This window comes from Penicillium psychrofluorescens (genome assembly GCF_964197705.1).
Source record: "Penicillium psychrofluorescens genome assembly, chromosome: 4".
Classification (NCBI taxonomy): domain Eukaryota; kingdom Fungi; phylum Ascomycota; class Eurotiomycetes; order Eurotiales; family Aspergillaceae; genus Penicillium; species Penicillium psychrofluorescens.
The window spans coordinates 3,913,922-3,931,925 of NC_133442.1; the positions used below are offsets into that span (position 1 = coordinate 3,913,922).

Sequence of the window (18,004 nt, forward strand, 5' to 3'; positions counted from 1 at the left end):
GTGTCTAGTCTAGTAATTGTCATGGCATACTACGCTAATCCGATCTCTTAGTAAAAGTAAATAGGTTCGGGAATCACTTTACTATCAATATGTAAATATATATCTACCTAGAAAAAGGGTTGCTACTAGTTTACAATCAGTGAGGGGATACCGTGTTACTTTAGCCACGATATAACTATCCTAGCATAACCATTAAACCTCGCCATGGAAGAGGGTGGTCCGTTAGGCTCGACTTTAAGTCCGGTTCTTCGAGAGTACGGATCGCAAAGGATGATACTTAGGGTCGTCCTCATTGTCTTAAGCAATGCAAACATCAGTAAATCACGAGCTGCATAAATTATGTAGGTTTCAGGAGCAATCTTGACGATGGCACTTTCGCTTAAGGTTGAAGTTCAGACATGGGCCGAGGATATATATACAACCTCCAACTTCCACTTTGATTGGCAATCAATCTTGAGGCTTCCGTGGAGGACAGGAGTTGATTCCGATGCAAAGCTTCATATCACAGTAGAAAGTTGGTTCATCAACCCAGTTTACAACCTAGCCACATACCGTTTGACTTGTTTGCTCCAAGTACGCGGCGTGGCAAATTTTTGCGTGACCGAAGCAGTGAATGATCTTGCTGGATTAATGTATAGCTACCGTCCTACGGAGATGACAAATGAGGGGAATAGTAGCGCGAGGTAGATGATATCAGCCAGCGCTTTTTATCATTTCCCAAGGCTAGAAACCATTCAAGTAGTCAAGATGAACGATCAATATCTATTCATCTATTCACTAACCCTAAAACATTCCAAAAAGCACACAAGTATAGAAAGACATCCTATCATCTATCATGGAAACATTCTTTCCACTCTCAAGAAGTAGGAGCCGGCATAGCTCTCATGCCACGTTTTGCAAGAATGTTTTGTTCGGAGTGCATCAGAGAGGAGTACAACGCGGTTAAAGACGCAGGCCAGGTGCCGATGACCGATATCGAAGTGATCGTTTGTTGAGGAGGAGGGGTTGAAGTGGTTGTCGATCCGGTTGTCTCTCCGAGGGCGCTTGTGTAGCAGTGGATGGAAGTGGATGCTTCCTGAGAGCCATCCCAGCCACAGTCCTGCATATTGCCTCCCTGCTCGAAGACACAGTTGCCGACGGTGTTGTTGTTGTTGTTCAGGTCCATCAAGTTGGCATAGAAATAGCCGTTCGCGACAGTTGTTTCGCCAGAGACGCTCGCGCCGCACTGTATCGTGAATCAATATAGGGCAAGAATAGGAACAAAAGTCACAAGCAAACTCACATCGTCAGTCGGATCGAGCATAAGGCTCTGCCCATTCATATTGATAGGCTCACCGCACCAGTTGACCCACGGGTCGGTGGGATCCGTGGAGGGTGTGCTCGGGTTACCGGGAAATCCGGGAGCATCGCAGATGTTCTGTCCTTGCAGCATAATGACCTCATCTATGTAGCTCGTAATGTCTGGATCGTCTCCGGTACCATCCTCCATATCACCATCTAGGACGCCGAAATAGAAGTCGGCTCGGGCGAGGCCAACGAGGGCAAGATAGGCAAGTCCCTTTACGGTGAACATATTGATGTTGATTTGAAAATGTGGTTTTAAGAGGTTTGAATGTTATTTTCGGAAGAGAAGATGATGATTGAAATGATCAGAAATATTGTTCCTTTTGCTGCGGGGAAACATGGGGTTTTTTATATCTATGTGTATACGAAGCCTACGTGTATACCTTTGGAAGCATCACACCTCCTATACTTCTTTTTTCAGGCATGTCTCTGTCCTATTCGCTCTATCGTCAGTACTAAGGCTGAAACGGCGCGAAGTGGCAATGAGGCAAGGGTTCAAGTGTGTTGAGGATCGAAACGACTCGACGTGGCAATGAGGCAAAGGTTCAAGTGTTTTGCCGCATGAATTTCATACGGATGGTGGCAATCCAGGGTCCAAGCCACATCGGTAGCCGATTGGCTCTCTTTTCAGGCACACATCTGCACGGGGCGGTAGATCGTTTCGAGGCCACCCGCGATGCAAGTCACGACGAAACAAATTAAGCTCATGACTCGCGGCCGCTAAGCAATGAAACCCGATGACGTCTGCCGATCACTGACTACGCGACCTCGATTGCCGAGCTGGATTTAGAAACACGAAGCAGCAGAGGAAGCTAAGCTTCATCCTTCGTCTAGATAGACGTTCGAGGTTTCTCGGTACTGTATCAGGGATGGTCTTCAAGATTCTTGAGACTCCCCTAAAAACATGGGAAGGGCAACCCCGTTTTCAGTACACCATCGAATCGTTGATTGTATCGCGTGAGAGTCGTCCATGTGAAGACTGTAAAGGTGCAATGAATGAATAAGGCCTCCCAAGACGCTAAAACTGACGTCAAGCGTAGCAATTCTCGGCTCAGCCTTACCGTCTCCTAGTGTGGGGGCGTGGTCCGAGCATCTATGTTCACCATCCCTAACCAGATATGTAAGATATCTTCAAGAATCTTCAACATTCTCAACCTCGCCCGCTTCCCACAAACACCTCTGACACCGGCACATCCCCCCGAGAGCACCAGAAGCCCACTCCCTCCGCTGCTTCACCTCCATCCAAATATCACAATAGTGGCTCAGAATCTCCACATTGGCCCCGATCCCTCCAGACTCAGCCGGCCGCGTCTGATGCACGCCCTTGAAATTCCTCTCCCAGATAGGCTTTTCGTCTGTAGTCTTCGCACGGAATGTAATCTCCCCACCCCATTCCCAGCGCACATTCGGGTCGCACGAGTGATTCGCCAGGCACCACAATGGATGCACGGCACACACCTCAGGCCCGCCGTCCCACGTCGATAAACGGCCCGAGGCTGTGCCGCGGAATTTAGCGTACAGCGTATTCAGGACCCACGTATCGAATTGTTCCAGAGAAGCGTACGGGTCCAGTTCCATTTCTTCAAGAAGACGCATTGGCTGCAGGATATTAAGCTGGAATGAGAAGGGCAGCGTGGCGGTCTCGTGGAAATCGCCCCAGATATACTGCACCTCCGGCAGATCCAGCGCGTGCACGTCCTGCGTGGCGGACATTGCCAGGGCTCTGCCCACTAACAGTAGATAGAGGTAGTCGGCCTTATCCTTGGGGTCGGGAATATCCTTCCCAATCGACTCTAGCCCGTCTTCCAGACCGCAGATAGCGCCGTGGTAGACCCTCTGCGCGGCATCGTGACAGTCCTGGGAACAGAAGATTGTATCCGTGCAGCCCCCATCACACGCAACAGGGGGATTCGGGTCCGAAAGATCAGGCAGGGGAGCATGGCAAGCATCACAGATATCATCATGCAGACGATTGGTGGCAGTAAGAAGCGAAGATTCGCGCAGGATGATCTCGTCGGGGGCGATATCTTCTTTCGTGAAGAGACCCAATTGAACAGAAACCGCGTTTGAGTCGGGTGTCGGAGAACTCGTGTTACGCAGTGCCGGGAGTGCCACGGCACGCACTTCGCATTTTGGTGCGACTTTGGACAAGCGCTCGTTTAGGACGTGTAGCTTCTCCGGCGAGTTGCGGTCTGGTTCGTGCTCGTTCCATGGGTAGAGGACTCGGCGCGCGAAGCCCTGCGCTGGGAGGAGGTTCGGGTCGAAGGACTGCAGGTCTGCTTCGGTGCAGTTGGTGTGAGTCTTGTAGATCTGTTTTATGTTTTCGAGTTGGTTGGAGAGGACATCTGCCGCAGCTGACGATAGAGCAGGTGTATTATCGTTGTCTTTAATGGGGGTAGCAAGCTCGTGCAACAATTGTCTTCCGCGTGCACCGAACTCGTATGCGTCACGGTAGCAGCCACATTGGACGAGACCACGCACGAAGACGGAGTAGACGTCGCCGATGAGGGTGTTGTACTCTTCTTGGGTGACGGGGATGGTCCCGTCGTCTTCTTCATCGTCTTCATCTTGATCCTCACTGTCAACATCACCGTTAGGTGTCGGGGCTCGACCGTCTGAAGAATCCACCTTCTTGCGAGCGTGGAATTCATATCCGTCTGGATCAACCACAGACTCGAGCAAAGACAGGGCACGATAAGCGTCTGCTGCTGCTAGATCGGGGAAGCCCAGCTTCTCGTGGAGGAGGGCCCGTTCCAGATGAAGATGGGGATTGTGAGGATCCGAGTAGAGCTGGGCTGTCTTTTCAGCGCGTTGCTGCAAAATCTCGGCTGAAGTCATTGTTTCTCGTCGTCCCTATCCGAAGACAATTTACAATGGGGTGGACGATGCGGTGGATATTCAAAGTTGGTGCGGGGCAGACACCGTGGATATATAGCTGTGTTTCCAAGACGAGAGATTCAATGGCCACAGAGTCCTCTCTCTGGACTAACTCCTTCAATCTGTCCCGCTTCGAGATGTTCTTATCGCAAGAAATTTCTACTGATAGTGGTATCATCACGTGATCGCATGGATCGCAGTCTTATTGGTCCATTAGGAAGTACAAGCCCAATCCTCCTCAGCATTCTGGTTACCAGACCAAAAAAAGCGAGTTTCCATGCCCTTGAATCCTCTTAACTCATCGGGCTCATCACATCACCTACAACAAACATCAGCATCTCGGAGACTGTCGCAAAGAAACATCAACATACCGGGCAATTCTCTTCAAGGACGACAGTAGCTCCTTCGCCGGCCGCCGGAGCGATACCTTCAGCTGTGCCGCCTAGGGCCCGCCGGCCTCGTAGTGTCGCAGCCAGCCGGGCCAGCATACTGCTCTGCAAGTCAATGTAAGTATATGACAAGAAAAATTTGATCAGGTTTCACGTACAGTGATAAAGGCATCACTCATGCCTCCACGGCGTTCAACGGCGTTCTGGCTCATGATCCGGTAGCTATCATGAAGCCTCTTCCGGCTTTGGAGTCCACCGAAACCAGATATATTCGCCGAGAGCATGTTGGACCGGTGGTCCGGATCAAGTATATTGATACCCTTACGAGCATCTTCCTGCGCCCGTCGGTCCGAGGAGAAGATTTTGATCGTGTTGTCGATGCCCGAGGCGGCAATGGTTGGTTCATAGGGGTGACCTGCTCCCAATCAACATCTGAGTCGAATCTCGCATGAACCAGCAAACTTACCTTGCACCACGTTGACGACGTCGCTGTCGCCTTCCAGGATATTAACCAGCTTCGCAGTCTTGCGCTCCCAGATGAAAACATGGCCCGAATCACTGCCGCTGACCACATACTCATCGTTCATTCCGAAAAAGTTGACATCCTTGACAGTCTTGACATTGCAATGGCCCCGGTACACGCGCGTGTGAGATGAGCACGGCACCTCGAGCTCCACGTCTTCCCGGCGTGTCTTGCGGATTCCATACCGCCATTCGAAATTCTCTTCCGCATCGGAGTCATCATCTTCATCCTCGTCTTCTTCCGAGGACATGTCCCAACCGCCAACGTCTTCGCCATCATCATCGGAGTCGTCATCTTCTCCATCATCATCATCTTCTTCTTCCTCACTGTCGTTGTCACTTGAAGTTTCCGCTTCACCATTGATTGAAGATGGGTCTGCTTGTTGGTGACTGCGCCGCGTGCTCCGACGCGTCGTAGAATCGGTTCTCACCAGATTGATATCGCGAATTGGTTCTTCCTCCACATTGGTCTCGATATCATCTTGAGACCTCTCCTGGCCCAAGTCACTGTCAGAGTCCTCATCCACAGTGGTGCGCAATCCGCCAAAAGCACGATTGACAAAAGTGTAGTTCACACCGTTCCCCGCTTCCATCAAGACCCCTCTGCACACCCGTAGAATCCAAAACCGGGTAGCAGATGATCGGTCGAGAGAGCGTACGCTCGAGGATGAGCTCGACAAGCGGCGTCTGTCAACCCGCGCGGCCGAGGTCTCGAGGTTCTCCAAGGGGAGCCGGACAGCGTTCCCAAATGCAGTTACAGCGGCCCGTTGGGTTGGGAACAGTATGCGCGTGGCATCGTGCTCGAACCGGGAAGCATCCACATTCACGATGGGGGAAGCCCTCGCCAGCTCTTGTAGATAAGGGACCAGCACGGTGTCGATGGCGTCCTCTCCTGCGTCTGCGGGGATTGGGAATCGAGAAGAAGATCGTCGGTAAACCCCGTCGGGTTTGAAGCCAGCCAGAAGAGCCGGTCTGCCCCCTTGCAGCCAGAGAAGAATCGCTTTCAGGAAATCATAGCCAAATTGTGATTCTGAGTCAATAGACCCATCCTCACCCGGAGCCGGTTTGATCTTCTGAAAATCATCTCTGACGTCCGGATCTTCTTCGATACCAGCCTCCACTTGGCCACCAAGGGCTCGTGCAATGGTCCCAGCGGCTTGTACAAATCTCCACGAAGCTTGGCGGTTGTGGCGGAGTGATTGTTGGAAGGTAACGGTATCGCGAGATGGATTCATCGGATAGGTCCAGTGGCGGATGACTTCATCCATCTGCGGGAGGTATATGGATGCCAGCTTCAGAGCAGACGAGAAGGAAGCCGTGTATGGCGTGAGGTCCGTCTGGTCAGGTCCCGTTGCCTCCCGAATGGTCGTCTCCAGCGAGAACAGAGAGCTCCGGAGTTTGACCAAGCCCTTTGCGATCTGCAGACTCAGACGCTGAGCGTCGTTCAGCACGGAGTATCGCGCCCGTTCGATCATATTCTCCGCAGTCTCGGACATGCTGTCAGACTCTGTCGGGAATGGGAGATCTTCTTCTTCACCGTTGGCGTAGTGGACGCGAAACGTGTTCGGCTCCGCTGACCGACGGCGCGATTGATGCCTAGTACCACTCTCTTGTGATGACATCGATTCTGGTTTTGGGCGTTTGCGCTTCCGATTTCGGGAACTCCGCCGGCGATGTGAACTGGGAGTCTTCGTGGCTGTTACTTCCGTCTCGGCCTCCCCGGCATCTGGGCTCCGAATCAAGTCAAAGCTGTAGATGTGGTCTCCAGACCAGCTGACCACCATTTCGTTGGGGTTGGCATCACTGATTTTACAGGCAGTGATGTGTCCGTTGTCGAGGCGTTTCATACGACGCTTACCGCCCGGTGCAAATTTTCGCACACATCGAGTCGCCTTGCCCATTGCCTCCTCATCAAAACTAGCTGCGCTTGGGCTGGATGCGCCAGCCCCAGCACTGCCTCGTTCAGCCAACGTGTCGCGGCCAAGCATGCGCCGGTCATGCAGGAAACAATGCAAATGGGCCCCGCCCAAAGCAATGTAGTGTGGCTGACTTGGTGAGCAGGATATGGTATTGAGATCGAGATTATATCCTTTGTAAGAAATCAAAGGTGGCGGCACGTTGGAATCATCGTGCTCCAGCCCGGGACGATAGGCCATAAATCCTTGGCCACCCCGGGGCGGAAGGTAGGCGCTGGATGGCTGACGCAAGTCCCATTGCCGAACCTCGCCATCCTCCGAGCAGGTCAGAAACAAATGCGGCGATGACTCGGTGACGATCCGCTTCACGCGGTCGGCATGGCTGCGGTAAACTCGGGCGTTGGTATTCTCCACTCCCAGATACCGAGTACCCGCGAAAAAGGTATCAAACCGTTGACTCTGGACTGACGCCGCCACCGGCGAGGTGTTGCCGTTACTGCCAGAATACTCGATGTCGAAAATGCGCACCTGGGAATCGCCGGCACAAGTGACCAAGGTCCGATCGTTGGAATGCGGCATAAACTTCACCGAGAAAATATTAGCCTTGTGGCCCGTGACCACGGTGGTGTTCAAAGTGAAGGGGGCCGTCGAGGAATCCGGTTGATACGAGTAGATATTCAGACGCTTGTCGTCCGAACCCGAGGCTAGGAACTGCCCCGAGCGGGACCAACTGCCGAACGAGCTGTCAGCCAGCGCCAAAGCCGGAGTGACGGGTCAAAATACGTACCTGAGAGCATTTACGCATCCCGTGTGGCCACCCAACTCGTTCACAATGTCCAGATCATCGATCCACTCTTTCGACCCGTAGATTCCCCCCAGACTCGCGTCGGGCGACAGCTCCCCGCATTCTCGGCGCCAGAGGCGATTGAACAGAGAATCCTTCATGGTGACCGAATCACCCTGCAGCCCAGATTCAAATTCGTTGTCAGGTGTACTGGCCGACCATTGCGGATGGCCGTAGAAAGTTAGAAAGTGGGGTTTCCGTTGTTGGATATCTTTAGCTGTCAAGACGGATTCTGTCGTAGATGACGTCAGGAACGAGCCAGTCGAACGTTGATCCGCTCGGGTGAGTGGGAGATGAGAGTTGGGGTTGGATAGGATGAGCGAGAGGCAGTTGAAAAGAAAGAGACCGAGAACGGAATGAAGGGAAAGAGAGAGAGAGAGAGAGAGAGAGAGAGAGAGCCGGAGATCCAGACCGCGCCTGTCTTCTGTTCCATCCGGAGATAGCTGTGCTGACTCAGCTATTTCCCAATTTGGAAGTATGAATTTGATACTTGGTTATGATTATGATTCTTTACACGACAGTCCAGATTCCTGCCCGTGGAGCTCTCATTTCTCGCGGCGCATTCGCCAGTTGTGTTGCCCGCTGACAGGCAAACTCCCTCTCCGACCGGACGAGCTCGCCCTCCAGCACCCGCATCGCGCCGATCTCCTCCGTCATGAGCTGGATGTAGTCCACCAGGTTCTGCGCGGCTCGGATCAGAGCCGAGTGCTGTACATGCTGTGTATGTCCAAGTCCCAAGATATCCAAGCTCTGCAGCTGGCGCGTGCATAGCTCCAGCTTGCTCTGTAGACCGTGCAGCTCCTCCTTCCAGGCGCGGTCGAGTGGGTTGATGAACCCAGCTGCTTCCATCGCTTTGGCTGATTTGCGACAATTTCGAATCTCATCTGCTTGTTCGAACCACTCTTCAAAGTGTTGCACAGTACGCGTGTACCGCCCACCAACTCCGCCGAGATCGGACACTTCTTGCAGAATCTGAGAAAGAGTCTGGATCTGCTCCGGGAATCCACTCGAGCCCGTGTGATCACGGCAATTCTGAAACCAGACGTTCAGGGCCTGCATATTCAGCTGATGTTGACATGCTTTCTCATCCGCCAACACAGACCGATAGTGATTGGCAACTGCATTGTATTTCTTGTGTAGACCAGACGTCGATTGGGATTTCCACTCCGACTGCCGTTGAAGCGAGGTCGAGTGGAATAAGCTCAATTGAAGCAGTTCCGTCTGCAGGGCTGTGATATCCGGCCAAGACGATGGGATCTGAAGGCTACCCGTGTCGGAAGTAGTGCCGGGCGTAGGCGTTGGGGGTTTGACTCCGGGTTTCCTGGGAGAGTAGTGTTGCTGGTATGTCGAGAACTGTGTCCGTGATTTGGGGGTGATCTCGGTCTGCTTCGCGCTCGTCGGAACTACTTGGCTGCGATGTCGCGCATGCCCTCTAGCCGCCGCGGCCGGTCCGGCATGGTTAGGAGCCTGCCTCAACGAAGCAGATCTCATGGGACGCGGCGGCGGCGGCATATCCGTCCTTTTCGGAGACGGAGGCCGCTTGGAGGGCAGCACTGCCTGATGTTTGCGAGGCGACGGCGGCGCGAATGAGGGTGCAGGGCCCTTCGTTGGCCCAGAGACATTGGTCTTTGCAGTTGTTGCGGGCATCTTCAGAGCCCCGGGCCGCCTGAGGCTTTGACGACGGCCAGGGACAGCACGGCTTGAGGCCACCTGGGACTCGGGCTGCTCCTGTTTTGCATTCTCGGGGGATGCCTGCTGCGATCTTTTCGGTGAGACATCCCGCTGCGGCAGCCTGCTTTCTGGTGGCTGAAACCGTACCTGACCCGTCCCGCGCTGCGGCAGGAGAGTCCCCTTGACGGTCGCATTGTCTTTCACGGAGGCACTCTCGACCGACGAGGGGATAGAGTGGTTGGGCTTTTCATTTGTCGGGCGGGCAGGTTCTCTAGTTGTTCCGATGGTGTTCGTGGCAGGTCGGGCGATATTCGAGGTCTTCCTGCCGTGTCAGCCGCTGGAATGCTGGGGAAATTTCACGGACGAACTAACCTGCCGGCGAGGATCGCGCAGCGAGGACGAGCGCGTGGGAATGGGCATGATGGCCGTCACTAGGGGGGCGACATTATTATTGCTGGGGTTGGTGAGAGGAAGAAAGTAAATAAAGCAAAGCTGTGGAGCTGCGACCGCGCCACGGGAGCTACAGAGTAACTAACAATAAATAACCAATGACCATGTTGAATTCTCAGCAAACAGTAGTCCTAATAGTAATGGTTCTCGGCACCCGATTAATCCACTCGAGTAACAAGTCTATAACATTCAAAAAAAAAATAAGTTTTGGGCGCAATCCTTTCTTTTTCCCCCCTCTCACAGGCTCCCGCGACGAGGGAACGAAACACCATCCACCGCCGGGTGATCGGTAAACCAGCTGACCTTCTCGCCACCTCCCTCGTTGACCAGTGCCGAGGGAATACTGCGGCCCTCCTCTAGGTCGAAGATCTTCCTCAGGATTTCCTTCTTGCCGGCACCCGTCGCCACGAAGGCGATGCTGATGGCGTGCGTCACCACGGGTAGAGTGAGGGTGATGCGCTTGGGCGGGGGTTTGGGTGAGTTGCTTTCCGCGCCAACCCAGGCGTCCTTTTCGCGCAGCAGCTCGTGGCCCGGGAAGAGCGAGCAGGTGTGGCCGTCCGGCCCGCAGCCGAGGAGGATGAGGTCGAAGACGGGCAGCTTGACGCTGTCCTTGGCGGCGAAGGAACGCATCAACTCATCCTGATACAGATCGGCCAGTTCCTGGGGGTCGTCATCCTGGATGTGGTTGGCATCAATGGTGTGCACGGTCGGGGTGCCCAGCTCGGCGGGGATCTTGCTCAGCAGCTCATCCTTCAACAGGCGGTAGTTGCTGTCTTCATGGTCGAGGGGCACGGCGCGCTCGTCGGCAAAGAAGATGTCCCATTTGTCGAACTGCGGGGAGTCTTCGGGCGATCCATCGCTGGGGGCCAGCAGGGCTTTGGCCAGTGTAGCGGGCAGCGAACCACCGGACACAGCCAAACGGAAGGTATCGTGGCGGGCCAGGGCGGCGTTCTGATTGCGTAGGACATAGGCGCGCAATTGCTGAGCCAGTGCCTCGGCATCCGGGAAGCTGAAGAGTTTGGGTGGGGGGGTAGCCATGGTGGATGTTGACAGAGAGAGATAGGGAGGAGAGAGAGAGAGCGAGAGTGGTGGGGGTGAAAAAGGTGTGTGGATGGCAGACGGGTAATGACGTGTGTCTTCGCTGAGCTTATCTCCGTGGTGTTCGGGGCCATGCAAGCTGCCGCTGTCTTAGGATGGAGGTAGTGATAACAGTATAGGGGCATCGTAGTCACCTACTCCCTTAACTGCAATTCCTATTATGAACACTACAATCGAGTCGGATCGGTTCATGTTCACAATACTGGAGGAGGAACCTAACTCATCCAGTTGTCTGACGCTTAGACTACAATCAGCTGATCTCGTCTGGAATGTTGTTCCCTACATACTTGATTCTCGGCTTGCCACGGGCGCGCAGCAGGTTTCCCCCCTCTCGGAAGTTCTTCTTATCTCTCTCTGCCCCGTCACTCTCATCCCCGCTCTCTCCCTCTGTCTCTCTCTCTCTTGCTCATCCCAAAATGAGTGAGCCGGCGGTCCAAATCTCCCCACCGACGGCCACCAATCCGGCCCCGTCCGTATCCACGTCCGCGTCGCCGCCCGCAGTCTACGATATCGTGCGCTGCTCCCGCTGCCAGCAGTCGCTCGCCATAGAAAACCAAGCCAGTTCGGGCGCCGTTCGGTTCGGCATGAATTCCTACTACTGCAATCGGTGCGCGTCCAAAGTCGGGTTCGGCCGGTGAAGTATGTAAACACAGAAGGGAGGATCTGGAGCGAAGTGGAGGAGACCCGTCGATCTACACATCCGAACCAAACAACTACTACAAGCAACAACAATAACAACAACAACTCTGCCCTCGCCAGGGCCCACAAAAGCGAATGGCAACACTCCGTTGTTTTCTTTTTCGTTTTATGACTCTTCGATCTCGAAAGCCGATTTCATGTGAAACCCCATTGTCCGTGCTGGCACGACTTATACATTATGGAGGAATATCGATCCTAGAAGGCGTGGTGATGGCCTATGTTTCTTCGAGAATCAACCCACATTCACTTTGACACCGATGTCAAATGTCGACCTTTTGTTTTTCATGCCCCCAATCAGCCAATTGCGTCTCGGACCGTGCGGCTCTTGGGTGCCTCTGGGGCCTGAATAAGGCTGGGCACCAAATCCCTTGGCTTTTCGGGCTCTCATTCACACCATCGACACTGGTAGCCGTGTTCAGACACTGCATTGATTCCCACCTGTATCTGTGACCGTTCCTTATTTGCTGTCACCATACTGCTCACTCTCAAATCATATGCGAGTTTCAATCCAGAGCGGGGTTTGGTTCGTTACTGATAAAGGCCACTGTACTGGGCGTACATGAATTTTGTTTTTCGCATTATTGGATTCCAGCGTTGGAAATGTATGAACATATTTACCAGAAATGCAGAGTCGTACCAACCTAGTTGTGTTTATGCGCGCTCATCTCGATCTGGCATTCTATCTAGAGTCGGGTTGGTGTCACCGGACGACGATCCATGAATAAATGAACATGGCCTGCAGTGTGACTTGTCCAGGTCTGTCTGGTTGCTGAGCAAAAGAAAGAGAAAACAAAATAGACGTACTCCACGCGCAGCCAGCCACGATGGGGTTCTAGCGGCCGCTGCAGGTACTCCGACAGGCTTCAGAACAATATGTAATTAATCTGTGTATACCTAGACCCAGCACACACCGGTTGCGCCCCTCCGATCGGCGATCTAGGCTTGTGTGATACTCTATTGACTGGAGACTCGGTCTGGGCAATCAGAGCGCCGTCTGATCCGGATCTGGCGGTGTAACACGAAGCTAGGCGCATCGGTCAAAGATCGGGTCCTTCGCTCCACCCCCCCCCCACCACCCCAAGGCGCGGGTGTACCCGGCGTCAGGATCTAGTGAATTGGAAATAATACAAGAAGAAGGAAGGAAGGGAAAAGAAGAAGAAGAAGAAGAAGAAGAAGAAGGAAAAAAAAACACAATGGGGGAAATCTGTAGGGACATACGTTACTGGGTGCGGGTGGATAGTGGCTATTTGTTGGCAGGAGGAGAGCTGAGCTCAGGCAAAAAATGACATATCTCAGTGGATTGAATCGTCTGGATTCGCCCATGCATCTTCTGGGTCCTAGCCCTGGAGTAATTATTGACCATCATGGAAGCGATTCTTGTGAAACATTTTCTTTCTTTTCGATTCGATCTTCCTTCTTCGTCTCTGTTATTGTTTATAATAGGCCTTACTATCGTCGACGAAAGAAAGAAAGAGAGAAAGGTGTGTGATCGTGTTATCTGCACTGCATACATAGTGTCGGTCAGACTGTTGTCTTGCGTCCATTGGCAGAGAGGTAAGCGACTTCGAGGCCCGAGTGGTCGTTTCTCTCATCGTGCGTGCTGGAAGCAAGTCGACTTCCATGAAATACATACATTCTCCCCCTCTCCCCCGGCTGCCCTAATATACCGGAGGTGAACCCTAGACTAAGTATGTCAGGAGATACCCGCCGAGGTGTGCCTTAATTCAAGACTCGACTGAGCACATCCTGGCCCGATAGCTCGAGCCCCGTTTGTTTCGCAACGCCGGTGACAGGGCCGCTCGGGGATATTGGATCCCGTCCGACGACACCATCTACTCTTCTGCTAGCACAGTGAGTCCACAGGGAGAAAATTCAAGAGCCATTCAGTCAACTGCCGCCATGCCGTTTCTTGGCCGTGAGAAAGCCCGTGGCCCAAAGTCGCGCAGATCAGACGACGAGTTTGTCGTCTTCTTACAAGGTGTAAGTGCGCGCATGACTTGAAATCAGAGACAGTCTAACAACAAACTCCCAGATTCCGGCCCATTGCCGCTGGCAGGAACTGAAGGATCTGGTGCGGCAGACGGCGCTGCATATCCGCCAGGCAGTGGTGTACGATGATAGTCATGGTGTTCCCACAGGATTAGGGCAGATTATCGTCAAGAACGAGGACGAGGCGTGGCGGACATATCGTGCGTGGTTCCCTCATCTCTTGCCCGAACTCACTTTCTAACAATCACCCAGACCGGTTATCGACAAATGGATGGGACGGCCAGAGTCTGGTCGTCACGCTGGCACGTACCAGTGCACCCACCAAGCCCATCGCAGGGCCGACCAAAAGCCCGTCGGCCATGACACCCTCAGGCTATGTGACGCCTCCACGAGGACAGGCCAATCTGACGATGCCACCGTCGCCCATATCACCCGAGTAGGACCTTTTATTCCCGGAAATATCCAAACATCCCGCTGATATCCCTCCAGATCGGTGCATCCTTCTAGCCCAACAACATATTCCTACCCAGATTATGGACCCATGATGAGCCCCATGGGCATGCCACCCCAGCAGTTCATGCCTATGATGGCCGACCCTATGGCACAGCCACTCCCCTGCTACCCACCTTCACCACTGATGCACTGCACGATGTTCGACCCACCAGCCTGGGCGATGATGCCCGCGTATCCAATGTCCCCGATGCATCCCCAGCATGGAACAGCAGCCGAGGACGAAATGGGATACCAGAGATACCCACGCAAACAGCACGATCACCAGTATATGCCCAACTCGAGGGAGATATCAATCCACAATCTCAGCACCAGTGCCACAAACGTCGACCTCAAAAACCTCCTCCAGGGCGCCGGCGCGGTAGAGCAATGCACCGTGACGGCAACATCAGACGCCAAGACGAGCTACGGCTCGGCGACGATGCACAGCGCCGACGGGGCGCGCCGCGCTGTGTCGATGTTCAATAACATGAGTTTCATGGGTGCGCAACTGCGTGTGAAGATGGCGAGGGGATCACATGCTTCACGGGGAAGAAGCTGGGATGGGGCAGTACTGGATAGCGGTTGTGGGTACTGGGATGAGATGGAAGGGCTGGATTGGGCAGAGATCGAGGAAAGCAGAAGCTTGGGAGCTGCTGCGTCAAATAACAGGCCTGTTGATCCGTGCCAGCCACTTGTGGTTGATGGATCGGGACAGACGAATAAGTCCGTGGGGAGCTTGTCGACCTCGGCGCCGACATAGCTGGAGATGCGATGGAGGGTAAGGGCGGCTTCTTGTTAATGTAATTTGCATCTGACGTTGCATCGAGAAATGTATAAATGTATCTGTTTATTTCAATTCTTTGTGGCTTATGGAGAATGGACCAAGGTGGGTTTGTAAAGATCGATCTTACTATTCCTCAAATTGCTAGACACGGCGTAGGGTTCTAGTTCCTTTTCCTAGATGCGTCCCAGATCCCCAATGCTCCATTCCCAACAACCATATCCAATAACCCAATCAATGTCTCCCGAACGCCAAAAATATGAAAAGCTAATTCGAAAACGGTCACTATGAGTCTGTTATTTGGCGTGGCTGACCATCTCCGCATAGAGATCGTCCGGCACCTTTTGGGCCAGCAGTACTGTCAGTGCAATGATCTCCTTGGCGTCGAGAGGAGGAAAAGATCGGAGTATTTTATTGGGACTGACGCAAGAGTTAGCGGGGTGATCACTCATCGAATGGAGCAACATACCTCGGGCTTTCGAGAAGGGTATCCCGCATACGAATAAGCTGAGCGACGATGCACAGGATATTCAAATGTGGCCCGTAAGCGAAAAGGAAGTCCCAAAGGTGCAACACCTCAGGCAATGGCGGCGTGCAGGCACACAGCGTCAACACCGAGGGGAAAGCGTAGAGTTCGGCATGCATGCCCTTGGAGAAGAGGTATGCCGCCAGTTTAGGTTCGACAATCTCCAGGCATTGATCCACCAGACGAAGGCCTTTGTGCACGCCATCCATAGCTCCGCGAATATACCCAGGACATTCGCGGGTAACGAAGTAGTGGAATAGAGCGAAGGCCTCCACCTCGCTGCGGGCGGCATACAGGAACGGCGCGCAGAGGACATTCATGCCCTGAACATAGATAGCCGAGTCACTCACCGAAGACTGCTCGCCAATTTCCGGCTCTTCTGCAATACTCGGCGGCGTATTGACCAACATCTCCATTTCGCGCCTGCGGGACGAAGAAGGCCGCGATCGGGGCTTGGGCTTGCTGTCGTGCAGTTTCCACGCTACAGCATTGAGTAGCCGGATTAGACTTGCTTCCGTGACACGGCGCTTGAACAGCGGGTCCGTGGCCAATGTGCGGAATGTGTCGTTGCGGATCTTTGTATAGGCTGGGGAGCCGCCCCGGTGGATGAGGGCGAGGTAGTCGTCGGTGGAGAGAGGAGGGATCTCTAACAGGACGAGCCAAAGGTATATTCGATATGGTGACTGGGAAAAAGCCTTGGGGTTAGCATATTCCATAGTGATTTCTTGACGGGAGATATCACCTACCATGCCATCGCCGTCGGCATCCACTCGCGAAGATAAGACAAGGTATTTCAGCTCCTGCAGGGACTCGGCGGTCTTTCCATTCTGGGGCCCATCACGAAGAAGGCTCTCGAGCATCGATCGCTTGAGGCCCACCCCCGAACCGGTTTTCCGTGCTGGCCGTCGCTGTGTCGGGGCTGGAGATGTTGCCACTGTCTCTCGCGCGACGGCATCGCTGTTCGACCGTGGTCGACGGTGTGCGCGAGCTCGCGTCGCAGCATTGCCTGATGAATCTCCGGGATTAAGGGTAAAAGTTGGTGGCTGGGACGGTTGGGTGGTCGCGGTGGAGGTGTTTACGGCCCCGGAGCTCGACAGGACCTGGTGGGACTGGATCTTGCGCAGCGTGCGCATGGTGCGCGGTGAGGGAGGTGCATCAGGGCCAGCGAGACCCCAGGAATGTTGAGGTTTGGCCATCCTTGAGGGCAGTCGATGGCCAGTGGCATTGGTGAAAGAAGGTCGGAGACGCGGGGATGGTTGGACCAGGTAGTATTCTGCCGAGAATCATGAACGCGGTCGACGAACTCGAGCATACTATCAATAATAGCTAACTAGCACTTTGACGGTCGATTGAATGTCCAATTTATTATCATGATTGATTCATTACATGCTACTTGCCCGAATTTCCGAATGAACGTTTCTCCCCAAAGATCAGCCCTGGGCCGTGCCCTCGCGTCGCCCGTTATCAGATCCGACGACGCTGCGAACAAAGTCGTGGTACTGGAACACTTCGCCTCTCTTGTTCATTCCCGACTTGGCCCCCCGGCCACCAAAGGCTTTCCGTCCGGTAAACCCACTGAACACCTCGTCGATCTGCTGCGCCGTCAACGGCGTCTCGCCTTCCTCTGAGGCAGTGTGTAGGAGCGCGTCGCGCAGTTCGGCCACGTCAATCTGTCCATTGTCGTCGTCGTCAAAGGCAGCCAGCGCATTGAGGAGTTCCTGGGACGTCGACATGGGAGCCATCAACTGCGACAGGGTGCTTAGGAAGGTCGGGAAGTTGATTGTTGACGGTGCTCCAGGCGGGAAGAAGCGCGCGATTGTTGCTGGGGAGGAGTCTTGGCCTGGAGGCTGTTAGCTTGCAATCAATCCCTTTTGGCGCACACCCAGATCCATACCCAGATTCATCAGCACATCCACCACATCGTCCTTGTGGACCTTCCCATCATTGTCGCGGTCGAGGACCTGGAACGCCTCGCGGATCTCCCTCGCTTGGTGGGCTGGCAGCTTTGACGCGGAATCGTTGGGCACCCCGAGCCCATTGTATCTGTTGCCCACAATTGGTGATGACCGACCGGGCGCCTGCGCCCCTTTGGTCGGAGATGGGGGAAGTTCTCTGCTGAAGTTGGGTTGGGGAATGGGATCTGTCTTTGTGGAGGTCGCATCTCCTTCCTCGGCGGTATAGGACTGGTTCAGCTTGCTGGGCGACTGCATAGGCGTGTAGCCCCGGCTGGGCGAGCTACCTGGGGTGCCGGATTGTGACGAATTCGGGGTGGAGGGTCGCCGAAAGGGCGACGCCCGTGGCGACCCGAAGGAGAGTGGCGATGGCTTGTAGGGGGAGCCCGAGTTGGCCTGCATGGTGTGTGTATGTGTATGGGTGTGTGAAGGAGAAATGGTGAAGGTGACGACA

At 54.0% G+C, this 18,004-nt stretch overlaps 9 protein-coding genes across 9 annotated transcripts; 2 read left to right on the forward strand and 7 right to left on the reverse strand.

The window, feature by feature from the left end:
• Window positions 1–856: 856 nt before the first annotated feature.
• Window positions 857–1,573, reverse strand: PFLUO_LOCUS7135 (uncharacterized protein; the record flags this gene model as incomplete). The annotated part of the gene is made up of 2 exons (XM_073784746.1): window positions 857–1,225; window positions 1,283–1,573. The coding sequence occupies 2 exons, from the start codon at window positions 1,571–1,573 to the stop codon at window positions 857–859; spliced, it is 660 nt and encodes a 219-aa protein (XP_073641170.1).
• Window positions 1,574–2,475: 902 nt separating this feature from the next.
• Window positions 2,476–4,182, reverse strand: PFLUO_LOCUS7136 (uncharacterized protein; the record flags this gene model as incomplete). The annotated part of the gene is made up of 1 exon (XM_073784747.1): window positions 2,476–4,182. One exon carries the CDS (start codon window positions 4,180–4,182, stop codon window positions 2,476–2,478), a length of 1,707 nt encoding a protein of 568 aa, XP_073641171.1.
• Window positions 4,183–4,531: 349 nt separating this feature from the next.
• On the reverse strand, window positions 4,532–7,993 carry PFLUO_LOCUS7137 (uncharacterized protein; the record flags this gene model as incomplete). The annotated part of the gene is made up of 5 exons (XM_073784748.1): window positions 4,532–4,540; window positions 4,593–4,715; window positions 4,769–5,025; window positions 5,077–7,778; window positions 7,836–7,993. 5 exons carry the CDS (start codon window positions 7,991–7,993, stop codon window positions 4,532–4,534), a joined length of 3,249 nt encoding a protein of 1,082 aa, XP_073641172.1.
• Window positions 7,994–8,402: 409 nt separating this feature from the next.
• PFLUO_LOCUS7138 (uncharacterized protein) lies at window positions 8,403–9,983 on the reverse strand (the record flags this gene model as incomplete). The annotated part of the gene is made up of 2 exons (XM_073784749.1): window positions 8,403–9,881; window positions 9,936–9,983. 2 exons carry the CDS (start codon window positions 9,981–9,983, stop codon window positions 8,403–8,405), a joined length of 1,527 nt encoding a protein of 508 aa, XP_073641173.1.
• Window positions 9,984–10,250: 267 nt separating this feature from the next.
• PFLUO_LOCUS7139 (suppressor of los1-1) lies at window positions 10,251–11,051 on the reverse strand (the record flags this gene model as incomplete). Its single annotated transcript, XM_073784750.1, has 1 exon — window positions 10,251–11,051. One exon carries the CDS (start codon window positions 11,049–11,051, stop codon window positions 10,251–10,253), a length of 801 nt encoding a protein of 266 aa, XP_073641174.1.
• Window positions 11,052–13,709: 2,658 nt separating this feature from the next.
• On the forward strand, window positions 13,710–14,239 carry PFLUO_LOCUS7140 (uncharacterized protein; the record flags this gene model as incomplete). Its single annotated transcript, XM_073784751.1, has 3 exons — window positions 13,710–13,790; window positions 13,843–13,999; window positions 14,052–14,239. 3 exons carry the CDS (start codon window positions 13,710–13,712, stop codon window positions 14,237–14,239), a joined length of 426 nt encoding a protein of 141 aa, XP_073641175.1.
• Window positions 14,240–14,343: 104 nt separating this feature from the next.
• Window positions 14,344–15,051, forward strand: PFLUO_LOCUS7141 (uncharacterized protein; the record flags this gene model as incomplete). Its single annotated transcript, XM_073784752.1, has 1 exon — window positions 14,344–15,051. One exon carries the CDS (start codon window positions 14,344–14,346, stop codon window positions 15,049–15,051), a length of 708 nt encoding a protein of 235 aa, XP_073641176.1.
• Window positions 15,052–15,368: 317 nt separating this feature from the next.
• Window positions 15,369–16,794, reverse strand: PFLUO_LOCUS7142 (CDC16 protein; the record flags this gene model as incomplete). Its single annotated transcript, XM_073784753.1, has 3 exons — window positions 15,369–15,492; window positions 15,542–16,281; window positions 16,345–16,794. 3 exons carry the CDS (start codon window positions 16,792–16,794, stop codon window positions 15,369–15,371), a joined length of 1,314 nt encoding a protein of 437 aa, XP_073641177.1.
• A 234-nt stretch (window positions 16,795–17,028) lies between these two features.
• Window positions 17,029–17,952, reverse strand: PFLUO_LOCUS7143 (uncharacterized protein; the record flags this gene model as incomplete). Its single annotated transcript, XM_073784754.1, has 2 exons — window positions 17,029–17,438; window positions 17,493–17,952. The coding sequence occupies 2 exons, from the start codon at window positions 17,950–17,952 to the stop codon at window positions 17,029–17,031; spliced, it is 870 nt and encodes a 289-aa protein (XP_073641178.1).
• Between the last annotated feature and the right edge of the window lie 52 nt (window positions 17,953–18,004).